Genomic DNA, 17660 nt, shown 5'->3' on the forward strand with positions numbered 1-17660 from the left:
AGGATTTAGGGGTGGGGGTTAGGCGCACTCATGAAAGCACGGAAGGGAGGGGGAGGAGTCCATTTGTTTGAAAACAGTTCAAACATCAACAAAAAGTGATGTCACACAGATTCGCTTAGAGCACCTTTAACTTCGCCCCTCCAACTATCAGGCCGCACTCACATTACACATACCTTTGTTGCTGGTCTCTTTCAAAAAGGTCGTTAGGAGGCGTTTCTGAGGCTACATTTACACGAAAATGATCTGAAGAGAAAACGCAAAAGTGCCGTTGCATTATAACTTTTTATTCCGCGTTTATACGAGTGTTTTGGGGGGGAAATCTGAATGCATATGTTGACGCAAAAGTGTGTGATATTCGATGTAGTATGCACTCCAGGCGACTAGGTGGCAATGTGAAGCACTGACACAACAACACCAAGTCCACGCGCCTGCATACAACCTTCTTCCTTGTTCTCCCAGACGTCTGGTTTGCCTCTGATGAATTGGCGCATCAACAATTTTATAGAGGTAATTAATGCACCTTCTCTGATCAGTAATACTAGCTGTAAATATTTCATACAACTGCTGGAAAGACTCTCTCTATATTTATCAGAGCTGCTATGGCAACGTGAAGGTCCGACGTATGGAAATAATCCGACGTGTTTGTTGTTATTTTCCTGAACTGGCGCATGCCTGTGACGTAAACACGTACGCGACGAGCCATCGTGAGCAGACTTTTGCGTGGTTACCCTTTAGACGGGAATGCGACGGTAGAGCGTTTTTAAGATTTCCACTCTGGAGGGTGGTTTCACTTTTTTGCGTTTTTAAGCCCCAAAAACGCCGTCGCCGTGTAAAAGAAAGGCACATCCGATAAAATATTTTATAATAAGTTTTTCACCCTTGAGCGTTCTTGTGTAAACAGGGCCTGAAACTGGTTGGCATAAACACACAAGTACTGTCCACTCCATTAACTAATGAGAGACGAATGACGTGAACTCCACTGCTTTGCTCTCATTGGTAGTCGCTCTAGAAAGTCGCTCATAATTTGCATAAAGTTAAACTTTTCTCAACTTTGTCGTACAACTGGACACGCCCCATCCACTTCCCAACGGTCACTGTCGCCAGAAGTCATCAAGCTTCCGTTGAAATCATTAAGGTCACGTCGCTCTGCTACTGCTAGTCGCTGCTAATGTGAATGATGCTGCATTCAGACTAGCAGAAGCAAATCAGCCAAATCAAACAAAGAGGTGGAAAACACCTATTTCAGTTTAAAGACATCCCAAACATAGGAAGCGCCACTTTTTTGTTCCGCAGAGCCTTTATTCTCAAACAATGCATTTGGGAATCGCCCACTCAATTTGAGCCAATCAGACAAAGAGTTGGAAAAACACCTTTTTCAGTTTAAAGACGCCCCAACATTGGGAATGCCTCTTTTTTGTTCTGCAGAGACCTCCTTCTCAAACAATGCATTTGAGAATTGCCCACTTAATTTAAGCAAATCAGACAAGGTGGTGGAAAAACACCTATTTCACTTGGAAGACACCCCAAAAGTGGGAAACGCCCCTTTTTGTTCCGCAGAGACCTCCTTCTTGACAGTTCCATTTCTGAATAAAACACCTTTTTTTATTTCTAATCAAAGCACAGTGGAAAATACAAGCCACACCCACTATTTTACATGCGCGATATAGAGTGCCGCAGGATGACGTATTTTTGTAGGGTCCCTTGCAAAAAAAAAACACTAAATTTTTCCTGTAGACACTTAGATTATCGCAAAATAAGCTCTGTGTTTAACAAAAGTTTATGACACTTATACGTCATCCATGCAGCACTTGGTTTCACTTATTCAACTATTGTGTTTCACTCAGAAGTACGCCACAACACGGAAGTAAAGAGGATCGCAACTTCCAATTCACTGGGACTTTAACTGTGATATAAACAATGCCAAAAATGAGAGTTAAAAGTTTTTATTAGATTCTGAATGCTGCGGTTTAGTTAGGTGGTAAAGTTGGTACGGAATTAAATTAAGAGATGGCTTTGCTACATAACATTCAATTATCTTAAGTAAAATATTATGATTCATTTCTCAATTTTGTCACAAGTGTCAACGTGCCAAACATGTGATATATGTCACAAACATTTGGCCTAGATTACAGAATACATTAAATACTCCTATTTCAACAGAACAACAAGATTTCAAGTGCATCTTATCTGAGTTCATCAAGTAATCCCTTAAAGTCATAGTGCATTAAAGAAACCCTTAAAAACAAATGTACTAAATTCCTGAGTTCTTCAGAGGATTAGGGATAAAGTAGATTATAACAGATCACTCCTTGTCCTGTTTCTGCAGTTCTTTCACAAGACGCTCCAAAGAGAACAGGTGTTCATCCGAGTCCTCGGGTGATAGTTGCCTAAGGGCATCGGCAAGCTCAAACAGGTAATCTGTATTTTTGCCACTGGGGCCTACAGACTTGACAATCTGCTGAGCAATTGTCTCCAAAGGAGCAGGGCCAAGGTAATTAGGGTTGTTGCAGGATCCTATGTAGAGCAATGTGTCCGGCATGGGCTGGTGTTCTTTCTCTTTGGGATAAAATGTAATGGTCATCACTCCGTACCCACCCTTCTCTCTGTAGTCTAGATATTCTTTCACTTCCTTTTCCTGGCCCGATGGCAACTTATAAGCAACACCCCAGACACAACCCTGCAAAGGCAAATTTATAGAAAATTATGGAGTTCTTCAATAAAATGCATTTAAATACAGTGTAAATGTAAAACTGTTTTTAAAATGTTTTTATTGGTTAACAGGAAGTTGTTTTCAAAAGCCTGTCAAATTATTGGAATGTAATATAGATTTTTTTACACAAAAATACACATGGTAAAAAATATAAAAGTATATAATATTATATCTATATAAACAAGCATTAAAGTATTGTTTTTTTTTTCTAAATACAAACGTTTTATAAAAAGATTCATTTTATCAACATTTAATAATATTAATTAAATTATATCTTAAATTTACATGTTTAAAAAAATGATGTGACAATGTGTGAAAATGATTAACTTTACTAAAACATCACTAATATACACTTTTACATATAGCCTATATATTTTATATACCTTTTATCTTCTTCTGTATTTCTCTTACCTATATTTAGGGTAAAGCTGCTTTGATACAGTGCAATGTTGTGAAAATTAAATTGAAAATGAATTGATCTACATTATTTTAGCTATTAGCTGCTTAGATATCGGCTGCCAATTGGTCGATTATCTACATAAAGGTAATTACCAAAGGCACAATATTTTGAAACAATATTAAAAACTGGTAAACTAAACAGTATTTACCTCCGGGTCCTCTATTAATGTCACCACTCGCCCAGGCTGAAAAAAATATATTAAAAAACAATAGTTATAGATATGTTGTAGTATATTAAAAGCGTTCATTGTGTGTTCACTATGACTGTAAACTAGTAACGTTACGTTGTTTGTTATGGATGGGGAGAACTTGAGTCCATACCTTTCCAGGCACCCCTCGATGATCCGTACTTCCCTGCCAAAATCTGCGACTGAACCCTTTTACGTAACCAACACGTTTGTCTTCGTACGGAAAGTCCACTTTCCAAATCAGAGATCCGTATCCGAACACCCACATCTTTGTGCTGACAGTTTACAGCATGTGTGTCACTGACGTGTCGCTCCTTGTGTTTATATACGACTGCCGTATCTGACATAGTAGTTTTACATGTTTGGTATAGGTGTGGACATATTGGTACTTCTAGAGATTACAAACAAATGTTGAATATTCGACCTACGGTGTGATGAATGACAGATCTATACGCGAATATCCAAATGTTGACTCACCTTGGTGATCCAGGAAAGTCGATTGTTTGTTTTTATTTATGTAACAACACTGACATGCTTTCGTGGCATGTAAATCTTAAAATATTAGTAATAAAACGACAGCTGTACCTGAGGATAACCTGAGACTAGACACTGGACGGAAATGGCATTTTTCAAAATAAAAGCCAGCGTTGCATTCTTCAAACAAACATTCATGACCACATGTTTTACAGTGTAAAATACAGTATTTACCAGAGTTACTGTTAGCAATCATTCATGGTTTACCAAAAATACATAGACACTGTAATCATTGTAGCTGCCCTGTTTTTAAGAGTATATGGAGAACAATTAAATTATAGACCGGTTATAATTTTAATTACATAACAAAAACTGATCATATGTAAAGAAGTGAAACTGGTTTAGAATTAATGGGTGGAACAAAAGAAAAAATGCATGCATACGCTAACTGTTTTTTTTTTACTAACTATAGTATGAGGGGGCTGAGGGCACAGGCCGCTATTATGTTGTGTCAAGGGGATAAAATATTTTTTTTTTATATGAGCAAACGTTATAATCAGCGCAGTCTGTGCATAACAACATAAAGGGACTTTAAAAGTAGCAAATGACCGAGTCGAGAGTCAAGAACGTAAATACACGGAACGCAAAATATCATGCTTGTTACTCAGCCGGAACCATGAACCACCCAATCAGAAAATGGTATCACCGGAACTGACCGTCGGGAAACATATCCGGTCCATAACAAATCGCATATAAATTAATTTCCTCATTCATTCGTGTTTAAATTTGCGGTTACTTTTGGAATATACAATGGTTTCGCGGCATCGGTTTTTTGTAATGTTCATGAAGACTTGAGGTATTAAAGTGATTAGTAATTATAACGTAAACGTGTCACAGCTGTCATCAACAGCCTCACTTTAATCAATGCACTGCTACTTGCCCAGGTTGTTATTAATATAACCCAGTTAAACTAAAGTGCCAACTTGCGTGTTTCACTATTATACAATTAAACCTGTGTACTTGGCACTCCAAAATAAGATGTAATTAAAATATATACAGTACAGCAATATGCAGCTTTTCAGTATTAGGGCAAAAGAAAAACAATCAGATGGACTTCACTGAATGTTATAAAGACACCTGCTCAGCCGTGGCTCTGGCTGCCCGGGAGGGAAAGGTGCGACAGTTGCAGAGGCTTATCCAGCGAGGCTTTGCTGTGGATGTGAAAGACAACCGGGGCTGGAACCCCCTGCATGAGGCTGCTGCAGCCGGATCCGCGGAATGTGTACGCCTTCTCCTGTCTGTTGCAGGTAATGAGCTTCTGCTAGTGTGATATAAATGTATAACTTAAGTAGTACTGGTCAATTTGACTCGTCTCGCAGTAGCCGGATGAGCGGTTGTTTTCAGGAATGTTGCGACTGACCAATTAGAATCAAGTACTGCATATAACACATCATCTTCTCTTTAGTCAGCTGTGAAGACTATGTGAATACCTTAACGCATAACTCAGAGACCCCGCTTTACTTTGCTGCGAGGGAAGGGCACCTGCGGGCAGTCAGATGTCTTATTAAGGGTGGTGCGGACCTCAACAGGACAACCAATGACCTCTCCTGTCCCCTCTTTGCAGGTAAACCAAAAGTATCTGAGACCATCATGTGTGCTCATGTAATAGATCCTATTTTTTTAATATGATGGGATTTCTTGTTTCAAGCTGTAGATGGTAGGCACAAAAAGGTGGTGGAGCTGCTGGTGAGAAATGGAGCTGAAGTGAACAGGACTCACTCTGTATCAGGCTGGTCTTGTCTTCATCAAGCTGTTTACAAGGTACTCTGTGATTTATGAAGCATTTTGTTTTTGACATTTACGTACTGTATGCATGCACAAATGCTGCATTCCTGCCTTAGTGACAGAGCACTTCTTTCCCAGTCAAGCATTTAGTTAATGCTTAATGCATTTAACTGTCTACATAAAAAAAATACGAAATCTCTGTTAACGTTTCTTAGGACCATACTGAGATTGTTAGGTACCTGGTGGGCAAGTGCCATCTTGAGCCAGTGGATGACTATGGGATAACACCTTTATTTCTCGCTGCACAGTATGGACATCCCAAGTGCTTAGAGATTCTTGCATATGCTGGTAAGGTTACTTTAATGATTATCTTAAATAAGCCAAGCCAAAGGTACACAGCAGTCATGAATAAAGTTTGGTAAGCACAGGTTTTTATCCCCGCAGGGGCAAATGTGAACTGCCAGGCAAACGATCTGGCCACCCCAATGCTCATCGCTGCTCAAGAGGGACATATAAGTTGTGTGGAGTGTTTACTGAACTACGGCGCTGATCCGAACCTGTACTGCAATGAGGGCCGCTGGCAGCTACCCATCCATGCTGCAGCACAGTTTGGTCGGCTTAGGTATGGCAGCTTGCTTAGCGACATAATTTATTCAATGCCCTACTTTAGCTAAAACTGTCTGTCAAATACGTACACAGTAGCCTTTTTGTTATACTGCATTATTCTTGATGTCTGTCTCTTGTCATTCTGTATAGTATTTTAGGAAAACTGATTTCTGTAACAAACCGAGAATGTGACCAGGGTGAAGGAAAGGTTAGTCCTGTTTACTTGGCAGTACTTGGTGGACAAGTGGGCAGCCTTCGTATCCTTCTAAATGAGGGCTACAGCCCGGACGCACAAAGCTGTCGACAGTTTGGCCACAGCTGCCCTTTAGACTTGGCTACAAGGTGCAAGTTTGACATAAATATACAATTATTCCCCGCTTTCCATTTTATACACAAACACCATGACTCTCTTTGTTCTTTCTCCTGTGTTTCAGCTTGGACACCGAATGGCACCAGACTCGGAAGATCACTTTGATGCTTTTAGCTGCAGGTGCCTATATAAGCATGGACACTTATGCCTTTACATTACAGGGCCATGTACCCAAGCACCTGCCTTTGATCCTGAAGCACGCTGGACTTCCTCAGCATGACCAACTTGGGGAGCTGGTCAAAAGAGCGCTTGATGTGGTGCAGAGCGCATCCTTCTGGCTCCCCCTGCTGCTGAAAGCAGGAATGGACCCCACACTCTTCCTGCAGGTTAAAATGTAAGCAACACATTTGGACAATTATTTTAATCATCAGCTGACTTACCATCCATGCATGGTTTTTAATAAATGATTGTGCTTTATTAATGTCAAAGTTAAAAACCACAGTGTTAAGCTCTTCATTTCCCTCTGGCTGTTGTGTTCTAATTGGGTGTAGGCTTGAAGAAGCTGAGAGCAGTGTGCTTAATTTCTTTCTGGAGTTCATTAATTGGAAGACTTTGCCCTCTACGATGCTTCAGATTCTGTCTCGCCGCCGAGCAGATGGCACGTGGATGCCAAGGAAGCATTTCGGTAAAGAATGGAATTGATGCGTTTTCTGTCATTTATTTGTTTGTATATAGACCAGTTCAAATGATGTAAACAACACTGGTCCAGAAACATTTCCTGTTACAGTTTGTGACAGTTATTTTTTTATTTTACATATATTATTATCTTTAAGATGTTTGTTTAACTTCAGTTAATTCAGGTTTATATGTTCTGTTGGTTTATTTTATCCCAACGTTTATCTAGTGTTAAAAAACGGAAACAGGAAGTGCTTCTGGACCAGTGTTGTTTACATCTTTTGAACTGGTCTATACGTTTTTTTCATGGGAATCAGTTACTTTAGTAGAACAACGAATCCATTCTCAAAACTGTTTTGTGACCCTGCCTTAGAAGTCCCGGCTAGTTTTTTTTGTACATAAAATCACGTAAAGAACATTCTGTGAAAATATATTAGGTCAATAATTGAAATCAAACTTTAATGCTCCTAATTTATAAAAATATTAGATTATAGCCTGGATGCCACACAAACCGTTTTAGAAATGTTTATAAAACAATATGCGTTACATATTTTTCTATAAAAATTTGTCTGATTTATACTGCAGTCCAAAGATGTAAATAGTGTGATTTGGAGACACTCATTTGACCTTACTTAATACTGTAGACATTACTAATATCCTGATTCTCAACATGAATATAGCCATAAAAGCTGGAATGGCTTTAAAGAGGGGTGCATGATCTCTGAAGGTCAATATTGATATTTGAATCACCTAAACATACACGCCCCTACCCCAACTTAATCTGGACCTTCTTTTGATAGACCAGCCCCACACATACGCAACCCAGGCAACGATGTCGGTTAGTAGACATGCCCCCTTACTGCTCATTGGCTACAAGTGTGTTTTGGTACTCGACCCCACTCCCTTTTCCAAAGCATTTTTGAAAAATCATGCACCCCGCCTTTAAATAGAAAAGAATTGTTGCGAATATTGCTGTTTATTATTTATTGTTACGTTAGCCCATAAGAATGAATGAATGAATCAACTCTTTTTTTTTTTTTTTTTAGGTTAATTTAGGGAAAAATTGTGCAGAAAGCAGACTTTGAATATGCTTAACAAGATATTGAATCTAAATGGCTACAGTGGCTGAGTGCAATAATTTGTGGTTCCCTCAAAAAAAAAAAAAAAATTTTTCATAAAAACAAATGTCAAGATATAAATCGGATATAAAGTGCTCAGATGCAAAAGCCGCTAACTGCCACCACCATCTAAATTGAGATAATATTTGGCCAAATGCTCTCCACATATTAAACGTTTATCGAATACTTTTTTTCAAATCTGTTTAATCCCGCTTAAAGGAATATTCCACTTTCATAAAAAAAATTAGATAATTTACTTCTCACACCCATGTCATCCAAGATGTTAATGTCTTTCTTTGTTCAGTCAAGAAGAAATTAAGATTTTAAGGAAAACATTCCAGGATTTTTCTTAATTTAATACATGCAGTTTAAAATTGCAGCTTCAAAGGGTTCTAAACAATCCCAACCGAGGCATAAGGGCAGTGCCGATCCTAGATGATGGGGGGCCCTAAGCAAACCTTTGTGAGGGGCCCTCTGTCAGTGCATTCATAAAACCCAATCAATGTTACTGTTAGTTATTTGTTTACTAACAATGTGTTATCTTACAGCTGTATATTATTTCCATATGCACATTACTTTGAAACCCTGACTGATAAACTTGCTGATTATAACATGAAACATGTATTTGCTGTAAAGCTGTTTTGATTTAAAATGTGTTGTGAGAAGCACTAAAATAAGCTTGATTTTAATTTAAATTAATTTAATAAATCAAATATAAATATAAATACATAATGTTAATACAGTAAAAAAAAATTACCATTTAAAACGTTACCCATTTACCAAACCTAAACAAACTGAAAGACAAACAAACACATTAAAGTGCATAAATGTGGTTAACTTTATTTACTGACATAAATGATTAATTACTGAAAATTACCTATAAGGGCAGACCAAACAATTTTGAAATTTGAATTTGAAAATCTGTACTGGAGTATTATTTTGAAAAGATTACATATTACAAAGATTAAAATATTACAAACACATACCTTCCTCTTGTTCCCTTGCTTCACGTTATGACTTTATTCTGCACCAGACGGATAGCTTCGTTTTAAAGCAATGGTAATATGCGCATCGTTGGCACATCACTCTCCTGCAACATGCACGCGGCCGTTTCTAAATGCGAAGATGCAACTAAGAATAATAGTCAACTTAATAATTGTTAATATTCTGAAATACGTCTTTATGACGCATGCGGCCTACAAATGTGACCTCTAAAGGCTGCAGCCTTCGGATTTAGAAACGGCCTGCATGTTGTCCAAGTACATATCAGTGATTAAAGAAATCATTTAAGTATTTTTAAAAACCCACATAAATCCACATGTTTGCAAATTATTTAAATTATAGCATCTTGTTTTCATTAAACATAATAATAATTTTGATTTGGTATAATGGTTTCAAATTATTTTGAAATCAAGGGGGTTCCCTAGTGGTGCGGGGCCCTATGCAAATTGCGTAATTAAAGGGAAACGATCATAATTTTAACCCCCAAAAAACACAACTTCTCATATAGCACTAGCCGTGTGATGCGCCAGCGTGACCTTTAGGTATTACGTAATCACATCGAAAAAAATACTGGATTGTTTTCCTAAAAAAAGTAGTTTCTTCTCGACTAAACAAAGAAAGACATCTTTGATGATGGTGGGGTTGAGTAAATTATCTGGATTTTTTTATGAAAGAAGTTTTATGGAATGTATTAGATTATTGATTGAATATTTGAGCTTTTTACCTTTGTCTGAAGAGGACAGTAATTTTTGCATGTACTTAGAGGGTTTTTCAGCGAAAGAGTCAAATTTGTTAAATACCAACCAAATGACTAATGTAACTTTTTCATTTCTATTAAAGTAAAATTACTGAGCCATAAACATTATAAATGCATTTAAAAAATTTTTTTTTCAAGAAAATACGTTTTTGTATATTTACGATTGGTTGAGATATATTTTTAATTATTACCCAGTACTGCTGCATTTTATATGTATCATCCGATGTGGTAAAAACCCACAGCTCAGTAATCCTTTGCCATTTACTTACAGATTCAATCACTGCTTTAACACATCTGTGTAGACTGGAAGTGCGGGCATCGGTGGGCAGTGATGCTCTGTCTAAGACCTCCTTCATACAACAGCTGCCTGTTCCCACACTTCTCCAGGACTACCTTCAGTTCAGTGAAGTTCACGGCTGCATGACAGTCAGTCCTCCTGTCTAATTAAGTTTCCTCAATTTGTTCCACTGCAGTATTTTGTACATAATGTTAATAAAATGTAATGACTATTCATTAGATTTGTCCTTTCATTACTTTGATATTTACAAAATGTGGGAGGAAAATGTTGAATTTCACCAATTTATCCCATACCGTTACATTCTCTTCTTCCACAGCTGGCCTTCAGACTGAGTTGCTGTTGAAATTCACCTCTGCTCCGTGTCTTTGGTCTGCTTCGTTATCTTATTTCTCTCAGCAGCTCTCTTCTCTGTCTGTCTCCAAGGTCACGCTGCCTGAAAGAAGCATACTCTCTGCGAATGTTAATTGCCAACGCGGGCACACTCGTTTAGAGACGCTATATGCTTTTGGTCGTGCTATTTATTTTGTACGGGTTTATTTTACCTTTTAGGCATGTGTATACAGCACATCGTGAATAGCTTGACGTTACATTTGAAGTTGTGTGTAGCGGTCGTGACGCTGTAAGTCTCCTCTTGTTTTGTGAATAGAAGCTCGCCTTAACAAATCCACAGAGGGAAGTTGATTGTAAAACGCTGAGATTGAAAATTCACACCTTTGACCGTGCACTTTATATTAATGCGTTAAGTTGCTTGGCAACAACAAACAGCTTACTGTTATTTATTTGACTATTATTAAAGCTATTTTTTAAAAAATAGCATAATTTTTTTAATTTATATAATAGAATTTTATACAAAATAAATATACAATATAATTTGTATTATATACGATTCTGTAACTTTACTAGTGCAATTATGTAATCAACCAATCACATGGCAGTTGCTTCAATGCATTTAGGGGTGTGGTCCTGTTCAAGACAATCTCCTGAACTACAAACTGAATGTCAGAATGGGAAAGAAAGGTGATTTAAGCAGTTTTGAGCGTGGTATGGCTGTTGGTGCCAGACGGGCCAGTCTGAGTATTTCGCAATCTGCTCAGTTACTGGGATTTTCACGCACAACCATTTCTAGAATTTACAAAGAATGGTCTGAAAAGGGAAAAACATCCAGTATGCAGCAGTCCTGTGGGAAAATGCCTTGTTGATGCTAGAGGTCAGAGGAGAATGGGCCGACTGATTCAAGGTGATAGAAGAGCAACTTTGACTGAAATAACCACTCGTTACAACCGAGGTATGCAGCAAAGCATTTGTGAATCCACAACACGCACAACCTTGAGGCGGATGGGCTACAACATCAGAAGACCCCACCGGGTACCACTCATCTCCACTACAAATAGGAAAGAGAGGCTACAATTTGCACGAGCTCACCAAAATTGGAAAAATGTTGCCTGGTCTGATGAGTCTCGATTTCTGTTAAGACATTCAGCTGGTAGAGTCAGAATTTGGCGTAAACAGAATGAGAACATGGATTCATCATGCCTTGTTACCACTGTGCAGGCTGGTGGTGGTGTAATGATGTGGGGGATGTTTTTTTGGCACACTTTAGGCCCCTTAGTGCCGATTGGGCATTGTTTAAATGCCACGGCCTACCTGAGCGTTGGAATTTTATTGGAAAAAACTATTGATCTCTCTCTGGATCTCTACTGCTATGTGTTGGGGTCTTATAAGAGGTGCACATTTGAAGATATCGGCCAATAATCGGTATTTGACAATAAAAACATTTTTAACACTATGGTTTAGATGAATTTGAGTTCTGTGTATGGAAAATGTTAAGAAACATCACTAGTTTAATGTTCAACATTAATGGTCATTATATGAATAAATAACATTCAGAAAATGTAATCTTCCGAATTAAGTTAATATAACCATCAAACTATCGGCATCTGCCGACATCAGTCTGAATAATAGTATCGGTGGAATTTTTTTATTTGCATCTCTAGTTCTAATGGTGGGATGTTATGTGGCAAATGGGACCCAAAACATATACATAAAGAAATGTTCTAATTGTTATAATGGTAAACAATCGACGTGTCATGATTATATTTGTAATAGAAAGACAATGTATTGTTTCATAAGACAGGGAGCGTAAATATGTGGTATAAAATTCATATGGGTATATTGTAGGACTATACCATCTGCAAACAGCAGGGGGAGAACACGTACAACTGTGCATTGCTCGGCACCTTGCAGCTTTACAACATGAAAAGGGAGGGGGGCATTTCTGTTCCTTCTCCGGTGTTTCAAATTCAGAGCAAACCGGAGCCGGTGTCTCAGCAACTCTGTGCCTTGTTCGAGACAATCAGGCCAGCTCTCTGTGGGAGACTGTGGAAAGGCAAGGCATCAGTAATCATGTGCATTAAGCTTTTTTTTGTGCTGCAGGTAAGCTCAGGTCCAACAGTCAGGCTTTGATTTGCAATCAGGCTTTTGAAATACAGCCAAAGGACTGAGTCTGACTTTCCTTTATTCATTCTTTCACACAAGCGGCATCTAACAAGAATAGAGATTAAGCTTGTTGTTAATGGTATATACCTTATCAAATAAAATAAAAGTTTTTTTACTATCTGTTGGCCCCAAGTAACCCCTATTATGCAGCTTCCCTTGATAAGAGACGTGTCCAGAAAACTACGTACATAATTGATGCAACACAATTTAAAACGTATCTACCATTGGTGAAACGTGATGCACACGGTCTATAAAAAGCCACTCTGACGTACCTCCCTAAGCCACTTCATTCACATGGAGCCTGAATTGTTAAGCATCCTCCATTTTTCACACTCTAAATTTTGTTGATTCCAGAATAGCCCATTATTTCGAGTCAGAAGAAGCTTCTAGGAAAAAACATCATTACGCTGTGAAGCACATTGCCTGTCTCTTCATTTAGTCACATGGCACGTCTCGCATTGAAGTGCGCAGGCTTTTCAGAAATGTGATAAGTGATTCTTTAAGCTTCAAGGATTGGAGAACTGTAGCTGACCATGACTCTGTTTTGAAGTAACATTATAGCTTTTTTGATGAATTAATATTATTTTTTACAGATATAAAAATTTAGTTTGAGTCATTGCAAGATCTAGTTTGGAAACGCAGTGCCCTTGTCGTTAGTTCATTGTGCTATATTCTCACATAGACCTAAATTGCGAGGACACGGTTGCCTGGCGACCTGCTGATGGAAAGTATCTGCGAAAATATTTCCAGGGAAGCTGTTTTCTCCAGACCTTCTTGAACGAAGCGTTAATAAAAAGTTAATGAGACTTACAGTATGGATTCCAGCCATTAAAGAAGGAATACATTAAAGATGCTTTGCTTAGATAACATCACCTGTTGGGAATCATCCAACTTCGCTGCCGTACGAATGATTTATTTTCTGCCGTATGATTAGATAATTCTTGCCTTTTTGATGGAAGAGTACTGCATCTTATTGCATTTGTGCATAGTCTGTTACCCACTGCTAACCCACTCCAAGGAAATAAACAAGGGTGATGGGCTTCTGTTTGCTCTCACTGAACATGAGATTAATGTGTTTTTCTAAGTCAATTTGTTGTTTTATCTTCCAGGTCCTACATGTCTCATCTCATTGATTTTACTCTTTGCCACCCCACAAACAGGTCATTATGTATTCGTTTGCTTGTGTTTGTGTCGGTATGTTTTTTTTTATCTGTAATCTGGCCGAAGGAAATGGGCCGTTTCATTTGGACATTTGTTTCAGGAAGCCGAGGAAGAGTAGGGTAATGTTGATGTATAAAACTTGCCGTTGCTCGTCGTAACCGGGTGGAGATGTTTCGTAAATGTGACTGTTAAAGGGATAGTTCAACCAAATGTAAAAACAATGTGATCATTTACTCCCGCTCATGTCGTTACAAACCTGTATAACTGTTTTTATTTTTCGAAACACAAAAGTAAACAATATAATGATTTTTCAGTTGGGTGGATTCAGCACAGTGACAATAGTTTATGACTCGCTTAAACGCTTAATAAAACACCCAGGAGCGTCAGCAGGAAAGTATGAGCGACTCGCACAAACAACTTTTATGATACTTTATAGATCTTTTTGGATCTGCTTTAACATTCAATAAATTATCTTTTGTTTTCTCATATATACGCAATATGTGGGGGTGGGAGATGGTGACAAGGGGCCCCAGTTTTATGACATTTTATAAGATACGTTAATTTATAATAAATTCTGTGTAATTAAACCTAAGAAAAATAAGACTACTAACCAACAGCACTACATTGTATCATATGTTTAGTTTTAAAGGTGCAAAGGGATGCACCCATCACAGAGGGTCCTTCCTGGGGATCAATGAGGTGTTCTTTACATAATAATAAAGGATTTAAAGTAGGGGTGCGCGGGGCAAAAACTAACGCGGGGTTAGTCGTAACACGGACCGTTTACATTGTTGCACAGGATTGAGCGATTCGTTTTTTCCATATTTTCCATACTATTCCGTATAAATTTATGGAAAGGTATAATGTTTTTCCATAGAGTTATTGATGAGTGTTGTGGTGGCATGTAAGTAAATTTTTTCATCATATGTTTTTGGGTGTGTAAGATACCAAAACCAATGCTATGTCATATTAATCAGTGTCTTGTTGACTAAAACATAGCATCGTTTTAAAATATGTCTGCAGCTCTTAGCAACTTTTTTGGTAGGCTTGAAAATATTTTGACCCAGCGGAGTTAATTGTAACGCTGTGTTACAACTAACCCATAAGGATATGAAAACCGCTAGCGTTAGCCTAATTCTTGCCGTTGTTTTAAATAGGCTACACCAGTGGTTCTCAAACTTTTTCAGCGTGTGGCCCCCCTTGTGTACGGCGCATTCCTCCGCGGCCCCCCAAAGAAAATTTATGACAAAAAAACTGTTTTTAACTTTTAATTAAACAAAACAAATTGAATGATACAAAGTAGTGCTGTTGGTTAGTAGCCATATTTTTTTAGGTTTAATTCCACAGAATTTATGATAAATTAATTTATTTTATAAAATGTCATAAAACTGGGGGCCCCCTGGCACCATCTCGCGGCCCCCCTGGGGGCCCCGGCCCCCAGTTTGAGAACCGCTGGGCTACACACTAATGATTGCTGGCTGCCAACAAAATAAATGTGCCTGTCTTATCAAAAATTGTCAATATTTCTTTAATATTTATTGAATAAGGTCACGTCAAATATTAAAATCATAATGAAATTATTGGCTAAAATCAGACTTTAATTTTCATTATCTCAGAATTGGATTTTGAGGCTTTATTATGTTTTTTACTGGGTCACATATAAAAAATTTTATTCATCATAATTGTGCTGTTTTTTCCTCACATATTTAGACATTTGTATCAATTTAATTGAACTATGGTTAGATGAAGGATGAGTAGTGTAGATGTCTATTATAGACAGATATAAACAATATCCACTTCAAGTATATAGACAAAATTGTATTGAAATATTTGCCTGTGAACCTAATTTTTAGCAAGTGTTACAACTAACCCCCTGCCTATTACAATTAACCCCACCTATGGGGTAAGTTGTAACGTTTGCGCTTCTGTCATGTTTGGTGTAATTGTCCAAGAATGATAAGTAATAGAAACAAACTTCAAATGGTCATTTGTAGCAGAGATGTGTGTTGCTTGTGTAAAAATATAATTAATCAAACTCAAATATTTTTTGAATGATTGAGCCAAAACCAAAACACCAAAAAAATGGATTAGGGCACTACCCCCCAATACAGTACCATTTAGGTACAGATATGGAGGCACTTATATGCACTTCTTGGTACCAGTAAGTACCGCTGAGGTCAGGGACGTGCACAGACATTTTGAGGGGCAGGGGCTCAAGGGAAAAAAAGGGCACTTCTCTTAATTATGTTTTTTTTTCTTTTTTTAACAAAAAAGTATATATATTAACACAACTCTGACTTACTTTTTTAAAAAATTATTAAAAAAGTTAATTCATTTTATCTTCCTCAAACTCACGCAATTGTTTCATTTTCAAAAGATGTCTACAAATAATGACTTCACACAGAAACCATGGTCTCCTTAGTAGTCTAGGTTTATAGAGGAGCAAAGGAAACCATTACACGACAATGTGCATGTTTTGAAAACATTTTCTATGCTACTTGTTTCAAGTAAATATTTCGAATAACCTAAATAACTGCATCAAGCAGAGGGGCTTGTTTTACTAATATTTTTTTTATTTTGCACAAGGCACTACATCATTTTAATTATTTTGGTGTTATCAGAATACACAACACTTTAAAATCAACATAAATATGCACTCTAAACTGAAGAGGGCTGTTGCTACTATGTTGTTAACTTTACTGCAAAAAATTCACTGCAAAAATGATTAACAAAATACAGCAAATTAAAAATAATTTTGAATGTTTCATGTTAACTTATTTCTACTCAGTTGTATTTATTAATGTACCAGATGCAGTTACTCAGATTTACAAAATTTTTAGAGTGTATCCTCCATCTGTTTGCATCTGTAGATTTCTTCTAAATTCACCAATTTAGATTTCTAAATTTCAGGGGGACAGACTCTTGATGTAAGTCGAGGTGTACGCCCCAACATTAAATTACACATTAATTTACAAATTTGTTTAAATGCTAAAAACAAAGTTGTGACTTCTGAGTTAGCGCTACATGCAAATAAATGCTATATGCTAACGTTTAGCTGAAGTTCTATTAGTTAACAATTAGTTGTTACTCAAAATCTGTATTTTCGTCTGATAAGGGCTCAACATATAAGGTCTGTTTACTAATGTGAGCTTCTGGCATGAGCCTCAGAGCAGAGCCAATCAGAGCAGAGCTCAACATTATTATTCATGACCCTTTCAAATAGGCCAAAAATAGACCATTTCATTCAAATTACAAATTCTAGGATTGTAAATGGACATGTAAAAACGTTTTGGATAATTTTTGCACTAAAGCCACATACCTTCTATGAACAATTTAACATATTATGGCAACACCTCCTATAGCACCTTTAATCTTAGGTTTCGTATTTATTAGGGTTACACATGTCAGAAACAACAAATATAGATTAGGCCTATTTTATTTGTATTTTATATTTTACTTTTTTGTGACATCAGTGAAAATTCTGACTGGGCAAGTAAAATACTGAACCATCAGATTTCTTCACAATCTACTCCACTCCAGCACTCCAGTATAACACATTATATTTAACAGCCATTACAAAAAAACGCAAACTAAAAAAGCTTACTACTGTAGTTAGCAATT

The 17660-nt window shown here is 37.4% G+C and overlaps 2 protein-coding genes across 6 annotated transcripts; one reads left to right on the plus strand and one right to left on the minus strand.

Annotated features, from left to right (window-relative positions):
- Positions 1 to 1927: 1927 nt before the first annotated feature.
- On the minus strand, positions 1928 to 5107 carry chac2 (ChaC, cation transport regulator homolog 2 (E. coli)). Of its 5 annotated transcripts, none has more exons than XM_055175298.2 (4): positions 4969 to 5107; positions 3491 to 3688; positions 3319 to 3354; positions 1928 to 2677 (listed from the first exon to the last, which is right to left on the minus strand). In XM_055175298.2, the coding sequence occupies exons 2-4, from the start codon at positions 3623 to 3625 to the stop codon at positions 2303 to 2305; spliced, it is 546 nt and encodes a 181-aa protein (XP_055031273.1). In that variant the 5' UTR covers positions 3626 to 3688; positions 4969 to 5107; the 3' UTR covers positions 1928 to 2302. The 5 variants fall into 5 exon arrangements, with proteins under 5 accessions (XP_055031273.1, XP_055031272.1, XP_055031271.1 ...); XM_055175297.2 differs by lacking the exon at positions 4969 to 5107 and adding an exon at positions 3835 to 4202; XM_055175296.2 differs by lacking the exon at positions 4969 to 5107 and adding an exon at positions 3835 to 4202 and having other exon boundaries at positions 3491 to 3697.
- asb3 (ankyrin repeat and SOCS box containing 3) lies at positions 4410 to 10595 on the plus strand. The gene is made up of 9 exons (XM_055175293.2): positions 4410 to 5138; positions 5297 to 5455; positions 5540 to 5652; positions 5832 to 5964; positions 6061 to 6238; positions 6373 to 6564; positions 6657 to 6926; positions 7084 to 7217; positions 10356 to 10595. The coding sequence occupies exons 1-9, from the start codon at positions 4940 to 4942 to the stop codon at positions 10526 to 10528; spliced, it is 1551 nt and encodes a 516-aa protein (XP_055031268.2). The 5' UTR covers positions 4410 to 4939; the 3' UTR covers positions 10529 to 10595.
- Positions 10596 to 17660: the final 7065 nt, after the last annotated feature.

Source organism: Misgurnus anguillicaudatus, chromosome 4 (genome assembly GCF_027580225.2).
Source record: "Misgurnus anguillicaudatus chromosome 4, ASM2758022v2, whole genome shotgun sequence".
NCBI lineage: Eukaryota > Metazoa > Chordata > Actinopteri > Cypriniformes > Cobitidae > Misgurnus > Misgurnus anguillicaudatus.

Bases quoted from the DNA above. Each gene is read 5' to 3' on its own strand.
- chac2 (XM_055175298.2), bottom strand. From the start codon at position 3,625: ATGTGGGTGTTCGGATACGGATCTCTGATTTGGAAAGTGGACTTTCCG. The intron at 3,355-3,490 runs GTATGGACTCAA...TATTTTTTTCAG, and splicing joins ATCGAGGGGTGCCTGGAAAG to CCTGGGCGAGTGGTGACATT. The intron at 2,678-3,318 runs GTAAATACTGTT...TTGCCTTTGCAG, and splicing joins CATTAATAGAGGACCCGGAG to GGTTGTGTCTGGGGTGTTGC.
- asb3 (XM_055175293.2), top strand. From the start codon at position 4,940: ATGGACTTCACTGAATGTTATAAAGACACCTGCTCAGCCGTGGCTCTG. The intron at 6,239-6,372 runs GTATGGCAGCTT...CATTCTGTATAG, and splicing joins GCACAGTTTGGTCGGCTTAG to TATTTTAGGAAAACTGATTT. The intron at 7,218-10,355 runs GTAAAGAATGGA...ATTTACTTACAG, and splicing joins GATGCCAAGGAAGCATTTCG to ATTCAATCACTGCTTTAACA.